Below are 19,604 nucleotides of genomic sequence, written 5' to 3'. Positions count from 1 at the left end.
TTACAGTCTTCCCATAATTTGTCAATTTCGCCATATTTGATAATTTCCCAAAAGATTAAACTATAAATGTAATCTCAATAAATTGAGTTAGACTTTTGGGTTGTTATTACTAATTTCTACGATGTTACTATTGACCGTCACTAAATGTACAGCTAAAATCTTATCCACAACCACCACTAAAAATTAGATAACTAATATTTCTTTTCTTATTGATGAATCTATGAGATAGTAAATTTTTTTATAAAAATTAACTTTGAGGTAAGTTAATAATTTTATTTTTTTTTTCTCAAACTTCCAAAATTGTTCTAAAATTATTTGTTAGGTTAAAATGATACAAAATTTTCAAATTCAATTATTCACACAAAACAATCCTTGAAACAAACTGAAATTGAAAACGTAGATAGAGAGTCAATTTCCAGTTCAAGTACTATAGCTTCAATCAAGAGGCCAAAGATTCAAATTTCATTTTAGACTAAAAGGAATCAAACTGAAACTAAAAATTAATAACATTTTTATGTGCATAATTAGAAAATATTTGAAAATTATATTAGACACGGAAGAAAGTATACAAGCCCATAGAAGCAAAACATGGCATTTGGAGGGAAGAAAGCTGCAATTCAATTAAACTATATGTTAGGACTTTTAATTGAGTTGAGTTTTTTTTAATAAGTTTATAAACTTGTAAAATATTTCAACTCGAAGCTTTCAAGTTTAGCATCCCAAATTTGCATTCTCTAAGTTAATGAATCAACCCTTGCACCCCCCTAAATAAGAGAAATAAATATTATGGCTTTCTCTTTTGAATTGCCAGCTACTAGATTGATTGATACCTATGGAACAAACTCAGCAAATGCTACAAAATTTTGAATAGTGCAAAAAGAAATCAACTTCTAACATACATGAAGGCTGAAATGGAGATTTGAAATTGATCGGCACTCCACCATTCCACCCTGCACAATCACGAGGCCATCAGTTGAACCCTAACAAATATTATCGGTTTTTTCACATTTATTTTTTTCTTCTACGAGTGTTTGGGTTTATTTCACATTCATACACTTTAACACGACTAAACTCACGAAACAAAGTCTAATCTTTATTTAATCCCCTTGGATGGTAGGAGATGTAAGGTACCTAAATAAGAATATTGGTAGTGTAAGCCAGTAAGTTTTACAAGGGCGAATGTATAGGATGTTAGTTATGGGGATCTTGTTATCAATAGAAGATGGGTGAGTGTGTGAAAGTAGGCAATTTTTGTATGGTGACGATCTAGGGTTTGGGTGCATACTCAAGCAGGAAGTTTCAAGTGCCTTGGACTTTTTTGTAGTCGTTGATTTTATATTTTAATATATTCCTTCTTCCTAACAATACTTCATTTCCTTCTTATCAAAGAGATCATTGTGTTTTACATATAATAAATAAAAGAGCAAGGAGGTCTACATACCAAAATATTATATAAATTAGAGCTGAACAATTTTTAACTCCCCACGACCAGAGTAATGAAATACCAAAGAATGTCACAAGAAAAATCTTCTGCGGCTTGTATCCATTTCAGGCTAGAATTCAAAGAAAGTAAACAAAAAAACACATTAGATAAACAGTATAGATAATGATCTATTAGTGTCCATTCCATGCATATCTGATAGAGATAGATAGACTCGACTTACCTTATGAACCCATTCATATTCCCCGCCTTTCGAATCGAAAGTTCCATGCTGCAAACTAATCAATTTCATTGTGAACCGAGGACCACATTCCTAAAAATCAAATCTCAGAATCAGTTGTCTACACTAACATTCCTCCCCATCATTATTTAGCCTGTTTTTCTCCAATTATTTCTCATATTTTAGAGTCTACTAATATCACTTTCATTCAAATCTAATCGCAAAAGAAACAAAAATTGGCACAAAGAATAACATGGAAGTTCTGGACACTAAGTGATGACGTGGTCCTTGCTAACCCTCTTGGATGAGCTGCAACTTCTTTATTTTGTCGAAGGAGAAGGAAGACTAAATTCAAAGGGATACAAGACTTAACAATCTGGAAAAAAATGGCAGTACATTATCTCCGAGGATAACATAATCAAAAATTTGGTGTGTTCTGACACAAGTCAATTTTAACCCCACACACTCGTTGGTCAGTTTCCAGATTGATTGAAGAAACAAAAGCTGATAAAAAATAATAATTTTGATGTGTGGGATTAGTGACAGTATAAAACCAAAGGAGTATGCTACACTAAGAAATTTTTGGCTTCCATAGACTATTTCTCACAAAACCCACTCAACGTTTCTAAATTTCCAGAGTTCCTCTGTCGTGGTTCCTTGATTATAAATGAATTGATGTTAATCATCACCCCCAAAAAAATTAGAGGAAGAAAATAAACTGAGTTGTAGAAAGAGAGACAAGATGAAAACAAGTAAACGGTATTGAAGTCTCCAAGTTGCAAAATAAACCACTATAGAAATCATAAAACGTTGTTTGAGTAGTAGGTTAATATCGACCTGAAGACGAGCAATCACTTTCTGCTGAGGAACTTTCTCACCCTTGGTATCCTTGGACTTCTTTTTTGAGTCAGCCTCTTTTTTATTTTCCTTGCTTTCAAAAATGTATCTGAGAAGGTAAAAACATGAATTAATCATAGTCCAACTCACCTAAATACAGAGAAATGTGTATATATATGTGGCAGCATACCGGTGATGCCGAAAAAATATAAAATCTCGTTGGTTATGAAAAGTTACAACCCGGCGACCGCGAAAATTGGGATCTTGAGGGAATAGTGATTGTATTAATCTAAAGAAACAACAAAGCAACAAAAGTCAATGCATTGAAAAAAAAAAACTTGAGATATCATAATTACAGAAACATAAAAAAGAAACAAGAACGCCTAAAAATTAAATGCGGACATCACAAGAGGCGGTATTTGCATATAAAGAAATTAAGGTACAGAAAATAACCTTCCAACACGAAGACCAAGGCGTGTTGTGAAGTTGGTCAATACAAGTTCTGGCTGATGACCCGTTGGATTTCCATGATTCTACAAATCAAGAAAAGATTAAATGGTTATGGGTTCTTGGGAGAACAAATCCTCCAAAAAGCCAGTAGTAGCTAAAATTCAATACATCAGTTCAGAGGTTATTTTATTGACTTGAACCAGCATACCTTAATGTCCTTACGTAAGACAACATTTGAAATCTTGAAATGGGCAGTAGGTCCCTCAGGTAATCCAATAATTAAAAGTCCATCTAAAATTTCGAAACATTGCATTAGATTGAGAAAAGAATCTAATCTATATAGCTAAAGAAAAAAAAAACTAGAAAAAGAGAGAACAAGTTTGAAAGAGACGAATGAACTGCAAGGTTTATGAAGGGCTATCAACTTACCCAATTTTCTCCTACTTGTATGGACAACCATCAAAGAAGTGAAGTCCTTGGCATTTGCATATTCTATAATCTACAAGCAAGAAGAATTGGTATTCAATAAATATTAATATAAACTTCTTTATTTTCTAATTTCCTTTTCCTTCTTCATGTTCATTAGAAAATATAAATATGAGCATAACCTTCTTCAAATCGTTAGTCCCTCTCTTGTAATAATGTGCATTTGGTATCACCGAAAGCAACTCTGATATAAAAGCAGGACCAATCTGCAAACAGTAAGTCACATACAAGCAGAAAATCTAAGTATAAGATACTAAGGCTAATCAACTGCGAATGTTTTAGGTCAGTCTCCATTTAGCCAATGTTGCTCAAAAAATAAATTGCTGCATAACTAGTAATAACAAGAAATCATACGGTAGAATTAAAACGACAAGTAGTAATTAGAACTTTAGGCAAAATGTCGCGCTTTATGATGGAACTAAATTCATCAGCATCATTTCCAGCAAATAGCTGCAGAGTATCAAAAACTAGCCTTATTAAAATTGTGAACTCCAAATAACAAGAATTACAAATAAACAAAAGCTAAAAAATGTCATATACTGGATTTAAAAAGAATAACCTCTTCATCATCAGGTTTGCAAACAGTCTCATCAACCTCCCTGGTGTTCTCAATGGTGCGAGGAATCTTCCTAGGAGGAAGCTACGGGAAAAAAGATATGAAGTCAGAATCTCAGAGATAGAAGACAAACAGAGTAGATGCTGGAGTTGATGGATATACTTCTTCTCCAAGTTCAAGAGCTTGCTTCTCAGCAGCATCACGAGCCTTAGCCCTCTTGCGTTTCTCAAGCTTCTTCTGGTGCTTGAGGTTCGCGTGCACTTCTGCCCTCTTTTCTTTGTTCTTTATCATAGATGGGATTATACCCTTGTTCTTCTTCTCCTCCCCCATTTAGACTCCTTGATCAACTTCTAACATAAATGAAAAATTGGTGAAAGAGAACAAATATGAAAGCAAGCAACTACAGGAGAAAACAATTGTGAGAAGAAAAATAACAAAGTTTTCTCAAATTTTGGAGTCGGGTTGGACAGATTATTAACATATGAAAACAGGGTTCGGGCTTAAAATGTATCAACCCAGAACAAATTGCCAAAATCGAGCTTAAACACAACTGGACAGTCTCAATACTTCAATTCCAGCCTCCTAAATCACAATTAAATCAATAACGAAGCCAAATTGTAGTGGGTATCCAAAACAAAACTCTCAATAAAACCCGTAAACATATCAAATCTTACCAAAAGTAAGACTCTGAAACTGTAGCACCGGCGACGAACAGCAGACAGCAGCGGCGAAAGATGCTAGAGAGAGAAAATCGGCGTAAAGCCTGAGGCAAACGCTAACCGGCGACGAGCGACTGGAGACGGCGGCGGCCGGACGAAGTTCGTCGGAGGGGTGGTCGTGCGTGGCGGCAGACTTGAGCAAAATAGAGGGTAGCGCAGCCGTGCGCGAGAAACAGAAAGTTAAGAGAGAGAGAAGAGAAGGAGGGGTTTAAACCTAACCAATATATATATATATATTTTAAACATATTTCCTCTTTTCGTTTTATCAAAATAATTACTGTTGATTATCTTAATTACGACTCTAACACCAAAATTAAAGAGAATAAAATTCAATAATCTAAAATAATAATGGAAGTATAAAAAGAATGGCCCATGCAGGTCTCGAACCTGCGACCTTCGCGTTATTAGCACGACGCTCTAACCAACTGAGCTAATAGGCCAATTTGAGATTAAAAGTATTTTGTTTTATATAACATCCAATCATTTAAAGAAAAAACAAAAGGTAATTTAATTTTAAGTGTATTTAAACTAAATTTGAGATTTATCGAAAGCATCGAGCTACGTTTAGACCATTACTTTAGTTGAATTGGATTCATCAAATTATCCCATAATTTTTTAGAAAGTTTGTGTAATTCATATTCGAAGTTTTCTAACAGATTTCTCAATAATTAAGATAGTAAACTGATAATGTAAAGGTATAAAATAGATGATTATATGTTAAGAAATTTTGTAAGGTGGAAATTTTAGATATTAATATTGAAGTTTTCTTAGTAAGTCTCACTTTGGTTTTAGCATCTTTCTAAAAATTGGTCCTATCAATGTTTGATATAAATTTATACTTTGGCATCGATACAATTTTTTTGGGTAAAGCGAGGAAATCACAACCTAACCTCGCTCGTCCAGAATGGTGAAAATAATACTACTTGGGTCTTTCAACTAGCTAATTCGACATACTCGAGTTTTTGGGTCGATCCAAGAGAACTTTCAACCTTTATCTAATTCTACTCACATACTCTTTCAGTTGTCAACAATAATATACCTAAACTTATCGATGTATTTATTTTCTATATTAAAATATTCAAAATTTGAATCTTCACTGTATATACGCGTTGACCTTACAAAGATGCTATTTGATTAACACGATATGTGTTGTCACTTCATCCATCCAACAAAATTAACACAACCAAAGAGTAAAACTTAGACAATTCATTGCTAAAATAGAATGGTATGTTGTTGTTTGATAATGGTGGTGAGTTGAACCATCTCAACTAAGCATCCCACTATCATGCCACCAAGAACTTGCACTACTTATCATCCCCATTCCATCCACCTTGTGGAAGGTGGAGTGGTGACACAAAGAGCAAAATGTGTTCTAACATAGAGTCTAAGTGTGTATGGTTTTTTCTCACTATAATACATGTTTAGATGGATTGTGAACAATATCTACATGTTCTACTAAATTGTATAGTTGTAAATTTTTACGTGAAAGATCTTTTTTGTTTTATTTTGAAACACACATTTTTTATTTTGTTTGTATGCATGACAAACGCATAACTTCTTGTCCTCACGAGGATATACAAATGTCAATTGAGCTCAATGTCATGATTTGCTTCAAGTTTTCTTTTTTCAATTTGAAAAATAAATAAAGGACGAATAGATAATAGGAGACGTGAGAAATTTAAGTTTTGGAGGAAAAAAAATGAAATTAGTCTCTAATTTGAGTTTAGTTAATTTAAGTGTGTTAATTATATTTATACGTTTGACATACAATATCTATAGAATAAATTAGTAAATTTTTTTAGTTATTTATCAATTTAATTAGTATAAAAAAACTATAATCTAATTATCCACAAATAAAAATTTACGTTATTCATTCTCTTAAAAAGTTAATGAAATTATAACGGCATAAACCAAATAAATATTTTTAAAAGTTCAGGACCATAATAGAACAATATACAAAATTTAGGAACCAAAATAAGATCTTAACATTTTTATTCTATTATACTTTGTATATCTTAACTCAATAACAATTCATTTTACAAAATAAACAAATGTTAAACAATTAACAACAAGTCGAGTAAACTACGAAGAACAAAATGAGAGAAATATCAAGTACTAATACAACTTTTTAAAAGTTTAGAAGTACTTTTACGATGTGATATTAATAATTTTTGTTCATATATTAACATAAAATGTGTCTTTTTAATAAACTTTTTCCGAGTCTAAGAATATTTTCAAACAAAATATTAAACCTTCCTATCCAAAAACAAACTAATGGTAAAAACATTTTCGATTATTCTAAAGTATAACATTTTTTTCTATTTTTGAAAAAAAAAAAAAAAGACCCTTTACTATATTATATATATTTAACAAAAGTTGTTAAGTAAAAGTACGGTTATACCCACGAGGAAGGAGTTGATTGTTATCCCTCAACCGGTCCTCCTCCCCGCACCTCAATTTCATCGTTGAAAATTCTCTAAATGGGTCCCCCCACTTTCTATCTCTCCAAGTCCAACTCAAACTCATCTACTTACTTCAAGTCAAATAAAAGTTTCTAAATTGTATAAATATAAACCTCATTACCATTTCCATCCATTTTAAATTTTGATATATTGTGTCTATTAGGGCTATCAAATTTAATAGATGATAGTTGTTGCATAATTCTTTGGTCATGCTTGACTTGAAGGCGTGAGAATGATAATATATTTTAAATTCATTAATTATTACTCGTATTGATAATCCAATGATCGATTGATTGAATTGTAATTCGTAATCTATTTTGGTTTGTTTGTGATGTTCGAATGTAGTAGGTTTACATAATACTTTAACCCCAAGTCTATGTTTGGATCGAGCACTTTGTGACTCGCTTGTAATTTGTATTACAAAAAATTTAAAACTTTTAAACTCAACCATGAACCCTCTTTTCCATGAGTTCCACCCTTCATAGTCTATTATCATATAGTTTTTTACATTTTATCTATAGTTATGATTACATTCTACTTATCGACCTAAGTCCTCTAGTTTTGCACCTCTACTAATTGTTTGAATGTAAACTTGAAAAGGTAGTTAAACAAGAGTAGTTGATTTCTTATGATGCAAAGTAAGTAAACTAGAGCACTATGTTTAACTTTTTTTAAAAAAAATAAGTCGATGGATTTGGTATCCCTTCGTTTTGTAATTAATTCTTAGTTATTATATGGATTTACATTCAAATTCAACATTTTTTTACGTCTCTTGCGACCTAGCAAGTTAACATCCAACATCATCTCTACAAGGAAAACATTTTACTTTTCATGTTTTATATAAATTCTTTTTTAGCCATAGCTTAATTAACGTTTGAGTGTGTTAATGACAACGACGTATGTGATTCAAATCTTTCTCTTTCAAATTTATAAATATTTATTAACATAACTTCAGGTTATGAAAATACTTTCCTTTTTGAATGCAATTTAGATATATGTATGTATGATTATGGAACTCAGATGGTATAAATGTTGAAAATAACGTAATGAAACCTTAAAACATAGGTGTTGGTAGATATTTATGACATTCGGGTCGGGTTACGAAACAAAGTGACCCGAAAGTTGTATAAATATCGCCGTCCTTTGCACGCTATCTATCCTCTACACAATTAAAACTCCGTCTCTTATTTATTAACTATTTATTTATTTTTTCTTTTGTATTTAATTTAATCAAAATAAATAAATAAATAAAAGAAAAACAAAATACAAAACAAAGCGAAGAAGAAGAGAGAGAATGAGAGAGAGACCTTCGTCTTGTTCTGACGAACCATCTTGCCAAAATCAGAATTTGCATTCCCTCTTCCCCCCTCCTTTCTCAAAACCCTAGAACAGACAAATTCCAATTCCATTTTGCTCCCCGCTGGCCGCCTTCCTGCCGCCGTATCCCCACCACCACCACCACCACCACCACCACCGTCGCCGGCGCTCCTCACTTTTGTATCAACTACCTCTGAAATTCACCACCATCTGCGTTTCTTTCCCCCTTAAATTTTGGAGACTTTTTTTTGTTTCTGTTGACTTCCGAGATGATGGGTCTGAAGCTAATTCATCGGCCATCATTGGGTTTCTGAGTCTCGTCCAGGTGAAACTTCGTTATTTGACTTTATGGGTTTTTTTTTTTTTTTTTTTTTTTTTTTTTGTTGCTGGGTTTTAATCTTCCTTCTTAATTATGCTCGGACTATCATGTGGAACTTTTCTTTTCTTACTTACATGGTATTGTTTCATTAGTTGATGTGTTCTTCCGTGGAAGTGGGAAGATGGGTTTTTAAGTGCATGGATCTTATCTTTCTAATTTTTGTTGTTATGTATGATGTGGAGGGTTGGTTGTGACTCAAAATTGACTTTGTGGTGAATTTAAGAGATGGGTTCGATTGGTGTGTTTTTTTTTTGTTGTTGTTGGAGTATTGATCAGCTGACTTGTTAAAATCCCTTTCTATTCATTTCTATGAAGGTTTTGAAATATATATTATGATTTTTTTTCAGAAAACGACTTCGAGTTGTATCTCTCCTCATCATGTATCATGCTAAGAAGTTTTCAACTGCGAGCTTAGTTCCACACAAATCTCAAGGTGCTGAACAGAGTGCGAGTGTTGCGGTTCTTGGTGGCTCTACAGCCAAAAGTCCAATGCCACCTGGAGGAGGTGGAAAACAACGCTTGCGATGGACATCAGATCTTCACGATCGTTTTGTGGATGCTATCACACAACTTGGTGGACCAGATAGTGGGTATTTTCTTTGTAGTAATGTTAAAATGCATTTTCTTTCATCTTAATTTTGAGGATTAGATAAGGGAAATTTTTTGAATGAAGCCATGAATCAATTTCTTTTCTGTACTAGCTTTATTAAATGTGGTTCCATGTGTACGGCTAGCTGTGTTCATTTAATGGATTGAGGAGGTTCCAAATGTAGTAGTGTAATTGAAAAGCACGGGAGGGTTAAAGATAATGCCATAAGTTTGGTTATCTCAGCAAAAATGTCTATAAGGTGGAAGTTGTTGTACATGGAGTCTTGAATATTAATTGTGGTCCGCACTAGCTTGATTAAACGTGGTTCTATGTGTATTTGAGCTGTGTCCATTTAATGGATTCGGGGGTTTCAAATGTAGTAGTGTAAATGAAAAGCACAGGAGGGTTAAAATCATGCCATAAGTTTGGTTATCTCAGCAAAAATGTCTATAAGGTGAAAGTTGTTGTACATGGTGTCTTGAATATTAATTGTGGTTCTATCTTATGTCAAGGTTGAGCTGTGTACAAATTGGTCATGGCACTCATTGACAGCTTTTATGGTTGTAGGAGTCAAAAGAAATCACGAATTTGAAAAAGAAAGAATTGCATTCTTGTGTTAGTGTTATATCCCTAGGGATGGAAAAACATTCTCCTGGTCTTATTGGTGTTACTTCGACAAGAAACCACTCCCCACATTAAGTATTTTTTTAAAGAAGGAAACAGTACTTTTCATTGAAATAATGAAATGAGAGGAAGATTATAATAAGACAACAAAGATTCAACGAAAACTGGAAAGATGGCTCCAAAAATGAAAACAAAAGAGACTACCCCAAAACTAAAAAACTAAAATCGAGCCAAACAAACAGTATAAAACTAACAAAATCAAACAACAGTATATTAACACCCCAAAATCCCCATATTAAGTGTTAATAAAAAGTGGAAGGAAAAACAAGGCTTCTGCCTAACTAAGATTATTCCAGTGTGAACAACGCTTCACTTGTGCCAAGCTTATGGAAAAGCTGTTGTAATTGGTATCAACAATGAACAAAAGTAGTTACAATATATTTTAGTCTTTGTAAGAGGAGAGTAATCTTGGCAGTTATGAAGCATGGCTTACACATCGGAACATGTCAATGAAATAATTTTTATATTTTAATTTTTTGGTCACATGCACATTTTAAATGGAAAGCTTTTGTATCTCATCCCGATCCTTCTCGCAATGTTAGAAAGCCATCCTCACATATTGCTAGGTGAAAATTAGTCTATAAACTATGAAGTAGGATGGTAGAGTAAATTTGTCCATGTTGAAAAGTGAACTAGATCAACTGACCGCCACATAATATTTATTGGAAAATAAAAAATGGTAATTCTTTTTGAATGAGAATCAAAAACTCATTTTCTCAAGCATATGATAATATAAAATACATCTTGTTGATATCCTCACGTGCTTGGGCCAACGTGCATCCACCTGACTATTCTCACAGTACAACTACTTGACAATACAATATTTGGTTGTTAAGGTAACTAGTAAGATATTAAATCTTAGGTAGTTTGTCAACACGACAATTAGAAAATTGTATTTTCAAATAAATTTTATTTTTTCTTTTCTTATAAGATAATGAAATATAAAGGAAGAAGTTCATCGATAAAATGAATATGGGACAAAACTTTTCATTATAAGTAGAAAAGAAAAAAAGAGACTAGTGCTCAATAGATACAGAGCTCTACGGGGAAAAGAAAAAAAAGTAGATAAGGGACAATTCAACCATTAAAACATACGTAGAATAACTCCAAAAACAGAGAATACATCAATATAAGTAGAACAAAGGTTGAACCAATAAGAAAAAATGAAGGCTGCCCAATCGAGACTAATATCTGAGAAGATTATCCAACACAGGTTGTAGTGAGAGGGCAACACAGGTTCTTGGTTGGTGTAAATGTTTGTACCATTCTTCTACAAATTATAGACTTGATGATCCTCCCGATGAACTGGCAGGCTTTTTATAATCGTCAGTTGCTTGGGTATTCCCCTTTTTGTATATCTTCTTATCAATGAAATTTCTGTTTATTGTAAAAAAATGTTGCATGTATAGATTGATGAGTTTGTTTGAGCACTTCAACTGTGCATTCATTCAAGAATATACAAGAGCATGATAAAAAACCAGCCCGAACAAAAGGAGTTTGAACTTAACTAGAGAAAAGGACTTCAATTCAAATGAATAAGACCAAACTATACTTGCAAACGGGAAGGGCATAGTGATCAATACCTGTAAAGAGACATTAAACCTAACAGCCTTTCAAACATCCTCATCTGACTCTCAACCTCTCTAAACATTCTACTGCAAGACTACTTGCAAGATATTGACAATTCTATCCATTTTTGATCGCATGGAAATTTGCATATTTCGACTTTTATGCTTAAATGATCTTTGTAGAGTTGGTGTTTCGTTAAAAGGGGATGGATAGTTTACCAAAATTTTTCCATCCCATTTTCTTGTAGGGGCAACTCCAAAAGGTGTTTTAAGAGTGATGGGGGTACCTGGTCTTACCATATATCATGTCAAAAGCCATTTACAGGTGCATCCATTTATTGAATTTATCAGCTATGGTGCAATTTTTAATGGGTGGTAATACGAAATTGATTATTTTTATTCTTCCAGAAGTATCGACTTGCAAAGTATTTGCCAGAATCTCCAGCAGATGGTAAAACAGTCTGTTTATCTTTGTTTCATTCTTTTAGTCAGTAACAACTTGTCTGTCTGCGGAGTGTATTGATTTCAACTTTTATCATCCCTTACTGCATTTAGGTTCTAAGGATGAGAAGAGAAGCTCAGAGAGTCTCTCTGGAACAGATTCCTCTTCGTGAGTATCCATTCCTATTTAGAATTCCTCTTGTGGCTTCTTTTTGTGCTCCAGTTTGTTGTATGACTTGAATCTTTTTATTAAATTTTCTATCCTTCAGGGGCCTGCAAATTAATGAGGCATTGAGGATGCAAATGGAGGTTCAGAAACGTCTGCAAGAACAGCTTGAGGTTTGGCCTCCCTCATCATTTATTACTCTTCCAACTTTCCATTGAAGATTAAAGATCTTTAGGAGAGTCAAATACCCGTTCTCATAAGAGAATTTGTAATAGAAAAGGAGTTTATCCCATATTTTAGGGGGGGGGGGGGGGGGGGGGGGCGTGGGAGTTTGTTAGACTATATCTAGACAAGGGCTTCGAAGGTGGGTCAAAGTGAAGTTGGTTAATAGGCCCTACGAAAGGACGGGCAATGCAAGGAAATAGCATGTAGATAATGAGTGTAGATTTGCGAGAGAAAGTATCCTCTCTAAAGGTTACTGGCATCGTATGTACTTGCCATTCCTATTTTGCTTTATATTGGAAGGAAACCTCTCAATAGGCATCGGATTATTTCTTGAATGGTTCTAAAATTTGAGATTGCTGAAAATTCTTACGATGTTGATGGACGTGAAATGTATTTAGATATTGACTAGTTCGATGACAAAATTAGTTCAGATGAGTACCACATAGAAGCATCCCTGAAGATAAACCTCATTTTCAAGAAGTAGGCTTGACTTTTCATCCTTAAATCATACCAATTCAACCTTGACTTACCCCATGAGAATGCATGATGGGTAATATAGTTAACATTTGATAATGATCTTGTTTTTGTTTTCTATTTTTGAAATTTATGCTTGTTTTTTAAAATATTTCAAACTATGCTTTTCACCTTTGTTAGAAGAAACACATGAATTCCGAGTCATATTCTCAAAACTACTTTATTTTTTTATTTTTACAGTTTTCAATGCCTTACTTGGTTTTTGAAAATATCAGGAAAGGGGAATAACAGGACACAGATGAAGTTTATAAACACTTTTCTCATTTATTGTTTTCCTTGTTTTGTTATCTACGTTTTAGGTGTATTTCAAAAACTAAGCTAAAATGTTGAATACTTAAAATAGTAATTTTTAAAAACTTTGTTTTTGTTTTTATAATTTGGCTAAGAATTCAAGTTTTTTGTTGAGAAAATGAAAATTGGTGGTGGTAAATAAGTGGTAAGAGAACAAGCATAATTTTTGAAAAACCAACCTTAGTGGTTAGAAATTTCTAATGTCAAATAATTTTGTTCTTTTGGCCTTGAGTTGAGCATCTAAAGTAAAGGCAGGGAAATCATTTCTTCTCTTGTTTTTTTTTTAAATCTCAAAAGCTTAAGGCTTGCCTAAAAAGAGTTTGGTTTGCTTGAATCACGTATCAGGTTCAGAGGCAATTACAAATGAGAATAGAAGCCCAGGCGAAATATTTGCAGAAGATCATTGAGGAGCAGCAGAAACTAGGTGGTGAATCGAAAGACTCCGAGGTGGTGCCCTCAGCTGAAGATAATAAGCAAAAAACTTGCCAGTCTGAGTCGTATGGTGATGTGTCTGCAGGACCTTCATCTCCCCGAAAGAAACAACGCATTGATCGAGGATCAACAGACGATTCTGCCCCATCTCCGTCTATTAATTTACCTTAACTTATCTGAATAAATCGGCAGTAAATGGGACTGAATTGTATGAAAAGTAACATTGGGTCGGGTTTGCATCAGAGCTCAAAATCAAATCAATGGGGAGAAGAAGGCAGATCAGCTACATCAAGTGTACCTACAAAGTTAAGATCCATCCAATTTGTGGTTTATGGTCGTCTTCAAGAAGTAGATGATGTTTGTAACCTTTGTATATAAGTCTGCACATTGAACCTATTTGTAAACTTTATTGAAATACTTCTACGTAAGAAGTTTTTACTTCTATTTTGCAGTAAATCGTGCATGTTTTCTGCTGTTCTACCAACCGTGTATTCGACTGTTAGATCGTCATGTTTTCGAGAATATAGTCAAATCCTTATTATTTCTGTTCATGTATCAGTTTTACTTTTTCCAGTAGAATGAAATGAGATTATGAAGAAACCGCACCTTTTTGTGGGATTCTATTCCATATCTTTTTTCTTATGTGCTCTTTATATACATTTATATTCACATAAATTTGTTTTTTTATAGAATTTTTATCTTTTTTGTTACAAATTTTTTTACCATCAATGTTAGGGGTGGGTATCAACAAAGTGCAGATGAGATTTCAAATGATGATCTTTTAAGAGAGATTAAAAAAATTACCAAAAATTCCCAAACATTAAAATAAGAAGAAAAATAATTCCAATTGTAATAATCTTACCACATCTTTGATCAATACTGATGTAATAACTTTGTATTCCACCATCAATCCGAGTTATGACTTCTGAAATTCGATCTTCAATTCCAGATATTGCATAAAACAACCATTTTATTTGAGTTTCAAATCTTGAATATTAATGGTAATGAAATTTTTATCAATTCTATTTGACAGTTGTCTAATATTATACATTAGAAGTACAAATGAATTTCTCGATGCTGATTTAGAAAAAGTAGTGAAAAAGGTACAAAAACAACGTAGAATAATAAATATTATATTTCAATATAGATAAAGGCTTTATCATTCAATGTTAGCTATTAAAACTTGGAACTGATTCTGAAAAAAAGAATATATAATTTGACTATATTTCATATAAAGTAATGTCAATTGAATTATCTATTTTGAAAGGGCATATATCAATTATCTTGAACTAAATTTGCTTAGACGTATTTTTTCAATACAACATGGGGTTTGGAGATATGCCTAAAGAGAAAGACCATGTCAATTACAATTGTCTTAAACTAATTTTATGATTACACCTTATTCAACAAAAATAGGTAAAGTAATACTAAATAGAAAAAAATCCTACTACTTTATCAAATAAATAAATAATAATTCATATTATAAAAGTAAATCGTAAAAATCATATCCTTGAACTATGGTATTAGTTACAATTATATATTTAAATTTTTAGACTTAAAAGTTGAGCTCTCAATTTTATTCGAATGATAAAATTAGACTGTGAAACTCACGCGATGATATAAATTATAATAATTGTATAAATTTAATATTCAATTTTAATTTTTGCAATTTGCCCAATAAAAACATTTTTCATTTCTCTGTTTTTAAAAAGTCTTTTCATTTCTGATAAACACGAGAATGAGAGGACCACGTGGCAGCTTGTAGTTTGTCAAAGAGAGTGGGCTTTCCAACCTGACATAATGTAAAGAGCGGGGAATTGGATGAAAAGAAATTAGGGCTGTAATGGTCAATGAAGATATAAAACTCAGGACTCGACTCTCAGTTCTGAGCTCTCACATTTCCCACTCTCTTTCAATTTCCATGGCATCTTCCGAGCAGGAAGCGGCTCTTGCAGCCGTTCCCTCCGATTCTCCCACCATGTAACCTTCTTTAACCGCCTTCGTCAATCGACATTCTGTTTTTTGCTATGTTTGTTTTATATCCCCCTGTAATTGGTCTTTTTTGTGGTTTTATATATGGCTCACTTTTATGTCACATGCACAAAATTTGTGGTTTCATGGCTGTTGAGTAATCAGACGGGGAATGGAATTGTTGATTTTTCTTTTAATTGTGTTTATGTGTTTTTGGATGTTTAGTGCTTGGAGCGTATGCAATCTATTAGAGAGTAATGAAACTGCAGCAGCTTATTAGTATTATTTTCTTTAAAAGAAAAGAAAAGAAAAACCTTGAAGTGGACTATGGATTAACACTTCATCAAGGAGAAGCTTGCTATATGAGTCATATCTAGGTTTCCGGCAAAAGACCAAATTGCTAACGTATTTGCGATTGTGTGTGTGTTTTGGAGATTAGTGGCTCGATTTGATTACTTTTTCTGGCTGTATGGTACTATTTTTTGTGGAATTGATTTTTCTGATCAGGACGGGATTCTTTCTGATTTAATTGTAACATTTTATCATTGAGACCTATCACTATATTACCGATTTATGTTTGTTGCTTAGTTTGGTAGTTTCATTGATCAATATTGCCATTTTTGTGGTTTTATATTGAATATTGTTTAGTTGAATTTCATTGGATTTATTGGCAAGTTCATCATTAAATTGTTAATTTAGTTTTGAAGAGGCAATAATTGCACGATTTATTCAAGTGTTTGGGCTTGATGAAATTGATAGGTACAGGCTATGAGGTACTGAGCGAAGTAAGGTGGTAAAAGCTTGAGGTGTTCCTCAAAAGAATTAGTTGTCATTATCCTTTTTTAGTACAAATTGGGGGTGAGGGAATTTAAACACGGGATTTCTTGTCATTAGGTACATAGAAGTGCTATCTGAGCTAAGCTCTTATTGGCTAGTTGTCATTGTTGAATATTAAGGAAGAGAAGAAGCTATCAATATTTATTTTTACCTTTTTCCTATTGGAGTTAGTTGGTTATATTGGAGTTAGTTGGGTTCTATACACTCCTTTGTGGAGACCGTGTAACTATTCTCTAGTAGAGACAAAAAATCATTACATTTAGCGAAAAACCCATTTCAGGTTGCAACTAATGTTTTTGGTTTGTCACTTTTGCAGATTTGACAAAATCATTAACAAGGAAATTCCATCTACGGTGGTTTTTGAGGATGACAAGGTTCCTTTAAATTATTACCCTAAACCACTCATTTTGTTTTACAGATCTTGCTTGGATGTAGTAATGAGATGAATACTTAGAATTAAAGTTATTCCCTGTCATTGTGATTTCAATTAATTTATGTTTCAATGTCACTATAATGGCAGGTCCTTGCTTTCAGGGACATAGCACCCCAAGCTCCTACACATATTCTAATCATTCCAAGAGTTAAGGATGGATTATCTGGATTATCTAAGGTACTACTTTACTGGGTACTTTACTCTCTGCTTTAGTGTCCATTGACTTCGTTCTTCCGGCAGTTCCTTTTTGAGTTCATTTTGATCTCATATTTTGACTTATCCGCTACATACATGACATGATGATTGAGAAATAGACTTATCTTTAGAATGAAGGGAAGGATTTGAGTGGCTATTTGGTAGTCCAACCATGGCAAGAAAATCTCTAATAGGAGTGTTTACTATTTGGTTTGGGTTTAGTTTAGTTTAGGGGCTTTTCCGGCTTTACTCAATTGTTTGGTTGGCATATTTGTCCCATCCAAATGATTGTAGTTAGATGTTTGGTCCCGAATAATTGAAGTTATTTATTCAACCAAAACTGAGTTTGAATTGTTCTTTAAGTCATGGATTCAAATTTGTTACAGTAATAATGAAAATGATAGTATTTTATGTATTATTTAACTGTTCAATACATTTACACATCAACTAAATTGAGCAACTCGCTTTGTTTTACTATTTTACGGAAAATACGCCTGAGGACCTCGGGAATCAATTTCCACAACATTTTGCCAGTTGTGGGTAGAACTTCAAAAGAGATTGATTGAAATAAAATCTAAATACATATACAGCAGAAGTATTTTTTTTCATTAGTAAAAAGAGATTTTTCAATTAATTAGGTTTGCTTGGTTTTTGGAAATTGAGCTATAAATGCTACTTCCGCCCTTGAGTTTCTTTGTTTTGTTAACTAAATTTGAAAACCTAAAAAAAAGTAGTTTCTATGAAGTTTTTATTTTTAGAATTTGGTTGAGAATTGAAAGAATTGGTGAGAAAAAAACACAATTTTTCGAAAGATAAAATAAAAATCAATTACTAGGCTTTTTAAAATTTCAAAGGCGTATCCAGACTGCAATGATTAGGTTTCTCAAATGATACGAAGCTAAACTTTTAAAAACCTACAAGACATATCGCTCGTTCACTTGGACCGTTCCATAACATATAGCATATCTGTATATTATGTAATTGTTTAGTTGGAATTTGTGTTTTCATTAAGCTGGTTGATAGCTTGCTGATTTCAATGGTCTGTTCAAAGTTATGCGTTGATGCTAGAAAAGATCATTTGAAGCGCATGCGCACAGACACCCACACATGTTTGCTATGACTTTTCCGAAAATTAGAACATCTAGCTTGAGGAAAATGGGAGGACCTCTAGGAGGTGGAGAGATCTCAATAGGAACTTTGGTTTACAGCAGAACCTCTCTTTGGGTGTCTGGCCAGAGAGTTCTGTATTATCTTTGTTTCTTAGTCTTCGAACGATGAATTTGAAGCCCTTTCATTTAGCAGTGTTTTGTCTTTTCGTGGTTTGTCCTTTTTTTTTTTTTTTTTTTTTTTTTTTTTTTTTTTTTAAATTCTTTTTCGGAAATTGCCCGGTTGTGTATCGCCTTTCATTTAATACCATTTCACACCACTGAACCGAACGTGAAGCACAAAATTCGGACACCTCAAGTAGCCATACGACAAGGAAATTTTTGGGGTTCCTCCTCAATCTGCCTCGTGGGGAAGGGCGCTTTTTGTGGTTAGCTGGTGTGTGCAACTCGTGGGTTTGTGGGGTGAGCGCATTGTGCGGTAAGATTTTCATAGGGGTGGATAAGGACCGTCCTGAGGTTTGGTCCATTTTTCATTTTCATGTTTGTTTCTGGAATTCAGTTTCAAAGACCTTTTGTAACTATTCTTTTAGGTGTTATTTTGCATGGTTGGACCCCTATTTGTAGAGTTGTTTTTGTAAGTTTAGTTTTGTGTTGTGTGTCCATGTATTCTTTCATTTTTTTTTTATCAGTGAAAGATGTTAATTTTATATTAAAAAAACGAAAGGGAAATTGTTACTTTTCATTTGTATTTCCATTGAATATTTCATATGCTTCGTAGGCTGAGGAGAGGCACACGGAGATTCTTGGCCACCTTCTTTACACTGCCAAGCTCATTGCCAAACAAGAAGGACTGGACGATGGCTTTAGGGTCGTAATTAACGACGGACCAAGTGGATGTGAGCACTCCAATCTCTATCTTTTACCCTCGGTAACAATTATCTTCTATTATTATTTAAATTATCAAGCCATTTGATTCCTACTACTTTCTTGCAGGTCAATCGGTTTATCATCTTCATGTTCACCTTTTGGGGGGACGACAAATGAATTGGCCCCCAGGTTAAGATAGAGACTTTTATTAACGTTGAAATATAGAGCTAATAAACCTATATTATCATTTACCTATTCAAGAACTTTGTGGACTACTGCACGTGCCTTGTGGTGTCTAAGATCCTATTGAATATGGTTAATTGATGTAAGTTTGATGACTATTGTTTTGTTTTTCTTGAATGTCTAATTGAAAATGGATGGCTATCTTTCCTCAGAAA

The 19,604-nt window shown here is 33.3% G+C and overlaps 3 protein-coding genes and 1 non-coding gene across 11 annotated transcripts; 2 read left to right on the top strand and 2 right to left on the bottom strand.

The window, feature by feature from the left end:
- Positions 1-388: 388 nt before the first annotated feature.
- Positions 389-4,915, bottom strand: LOC103486828 (uncharacterized). Of its 7 annotated transcripts, XR_007820409.1 has the most exons (14): positions 4,665-4,915; positions 4,153-4,337; positions 3,994-4,074; positions 3,789-3,884; positions 3,557-3,640; positions 3,378-3,447; positions 3,157-3,239; positions 2,952-3,031; positions 2,689-2,787; positions 2,499-2,607; positions 1,665-1,754; positions 1,442-1,553; positions 900-950; positions 389-610 (listed from the first exon to the last, which is right to left on the bottom strand). XR_007820409.1 is itself a non-coding variant. In XM_051084002.1 (12 exons), the coding sequence occupies exons 2-12, from the start codon at positions 4,318-4,320 to the stop codon at positions 1,515-1,517; spliced, it is 999 nt and encodes a 332-aa protein (XP_050939959.1). In that variant the 5' UTR covers positions 4,321-4,340; positions 4,665-4,915; the 3' UTR covers positions 1,332-1,514. The 7 variants fall into 7 exon arrangements, 1 of the variants encoding a protein (XP_050939959.1); XR_007820408.1 differs by lacking the exon at positions 389-610 and having other exon boundaries at positions 617-950; positions 4,153-4,340; XR_007820407.1 differs by lacking the exon at positions 389-610 and having other exon boundaries at positions 617-950.
- Positions 4,916-5,075: 160 nt separating this feature from the next.
- TRNAI-AAU (transfer RNA isoleucine (anticodon AAU)) lies at positions 5,076-5,149 on the bottom strand. The gene has a single exon. It is a non-coding gene; the product is annotated as a tRNA-Ile (tRNA).
- A 3,182-nt stretch (positions 5,150-8,331) lies between these two features.
- On the top strand, positions 8,332-14,277 carry LOC103486829 (myb family transcription factor PHL7-like). Of its 2 annotated transcripts, none has more exons than XM_008444938.3 (7): positions 8,332-8,813; positions 9,215-9,457; positions 11,957-12,033; positions 12,117-12,159; positions 12,264-12,318; positions 12,419-12,488; positions 13,711-14,277. In XM_008444938.3, the coding sequence occupies exons 2-7, from the start codon at positions 9,424-9,426 to the stop codon at positions 13,966-13,968; spliced, it is 537 nt and encodes a 178-aa protein (XP_008443160.1). In that variant the 5' UTR covers positions 8,332-8,813; positions 9,215-9,423; the 3' UTR covers positions 13,969-14,277. The 2 variants fall into 2 exon arrangements, with proteins under 2 accessions (XP_008443160.1, XP_008443159.1); XM_008444937.3 differs by having other exon boundaries at positions 8,402-8,813; positions 9,215-9,453.
- A 1,269-nt stretch (positions 14,278-15,546) lies between these two features.
- LOC103486830 (14 kDa zinc-binding protein) lies at positions 15,547-19,604 on the top strand. Its single transcript, XM_008444939.3, has 5 exons — positions 15,547-15,777; positions 16,922-16,979; positions 17,126-17,215; positions 19,118-19,235; positions 19,333-19,604. The coding sequence occupies exons 1-5, from the start codon at positions 15,641-15,643 to the stop codon at positions 19,398-19,400; spliced, it is 471 nt and encodes a 156-aa protein (XP_008443161.1). The 5' UTR covers positions 15,547-15,640; the 3' UTR covers positions 19,401-19,604.

The sequence above is a fragment of the Cucumis melo genome, chromosome 4 (genome assembly GCF_025177605.1).
Source record: "Cucumis melo cultivar AY chromosome 4, USDA_Cmelo_AY_1.0, whole genome shotgun sequence".
NCBI classification, from domain to species: domain Eukaryota; kingdom Viridiplantae; phylum Streptophyta; class Magnoliopsida; order Cucurbitales; family Cucurbitaceae; genus Cucumis; species Cucumis melo.
The sequence above is the reverse complement of the archived record's forward strand: the minus strand, read 5'-3'. Positions and strand labels throughout refer to the sequence as shown.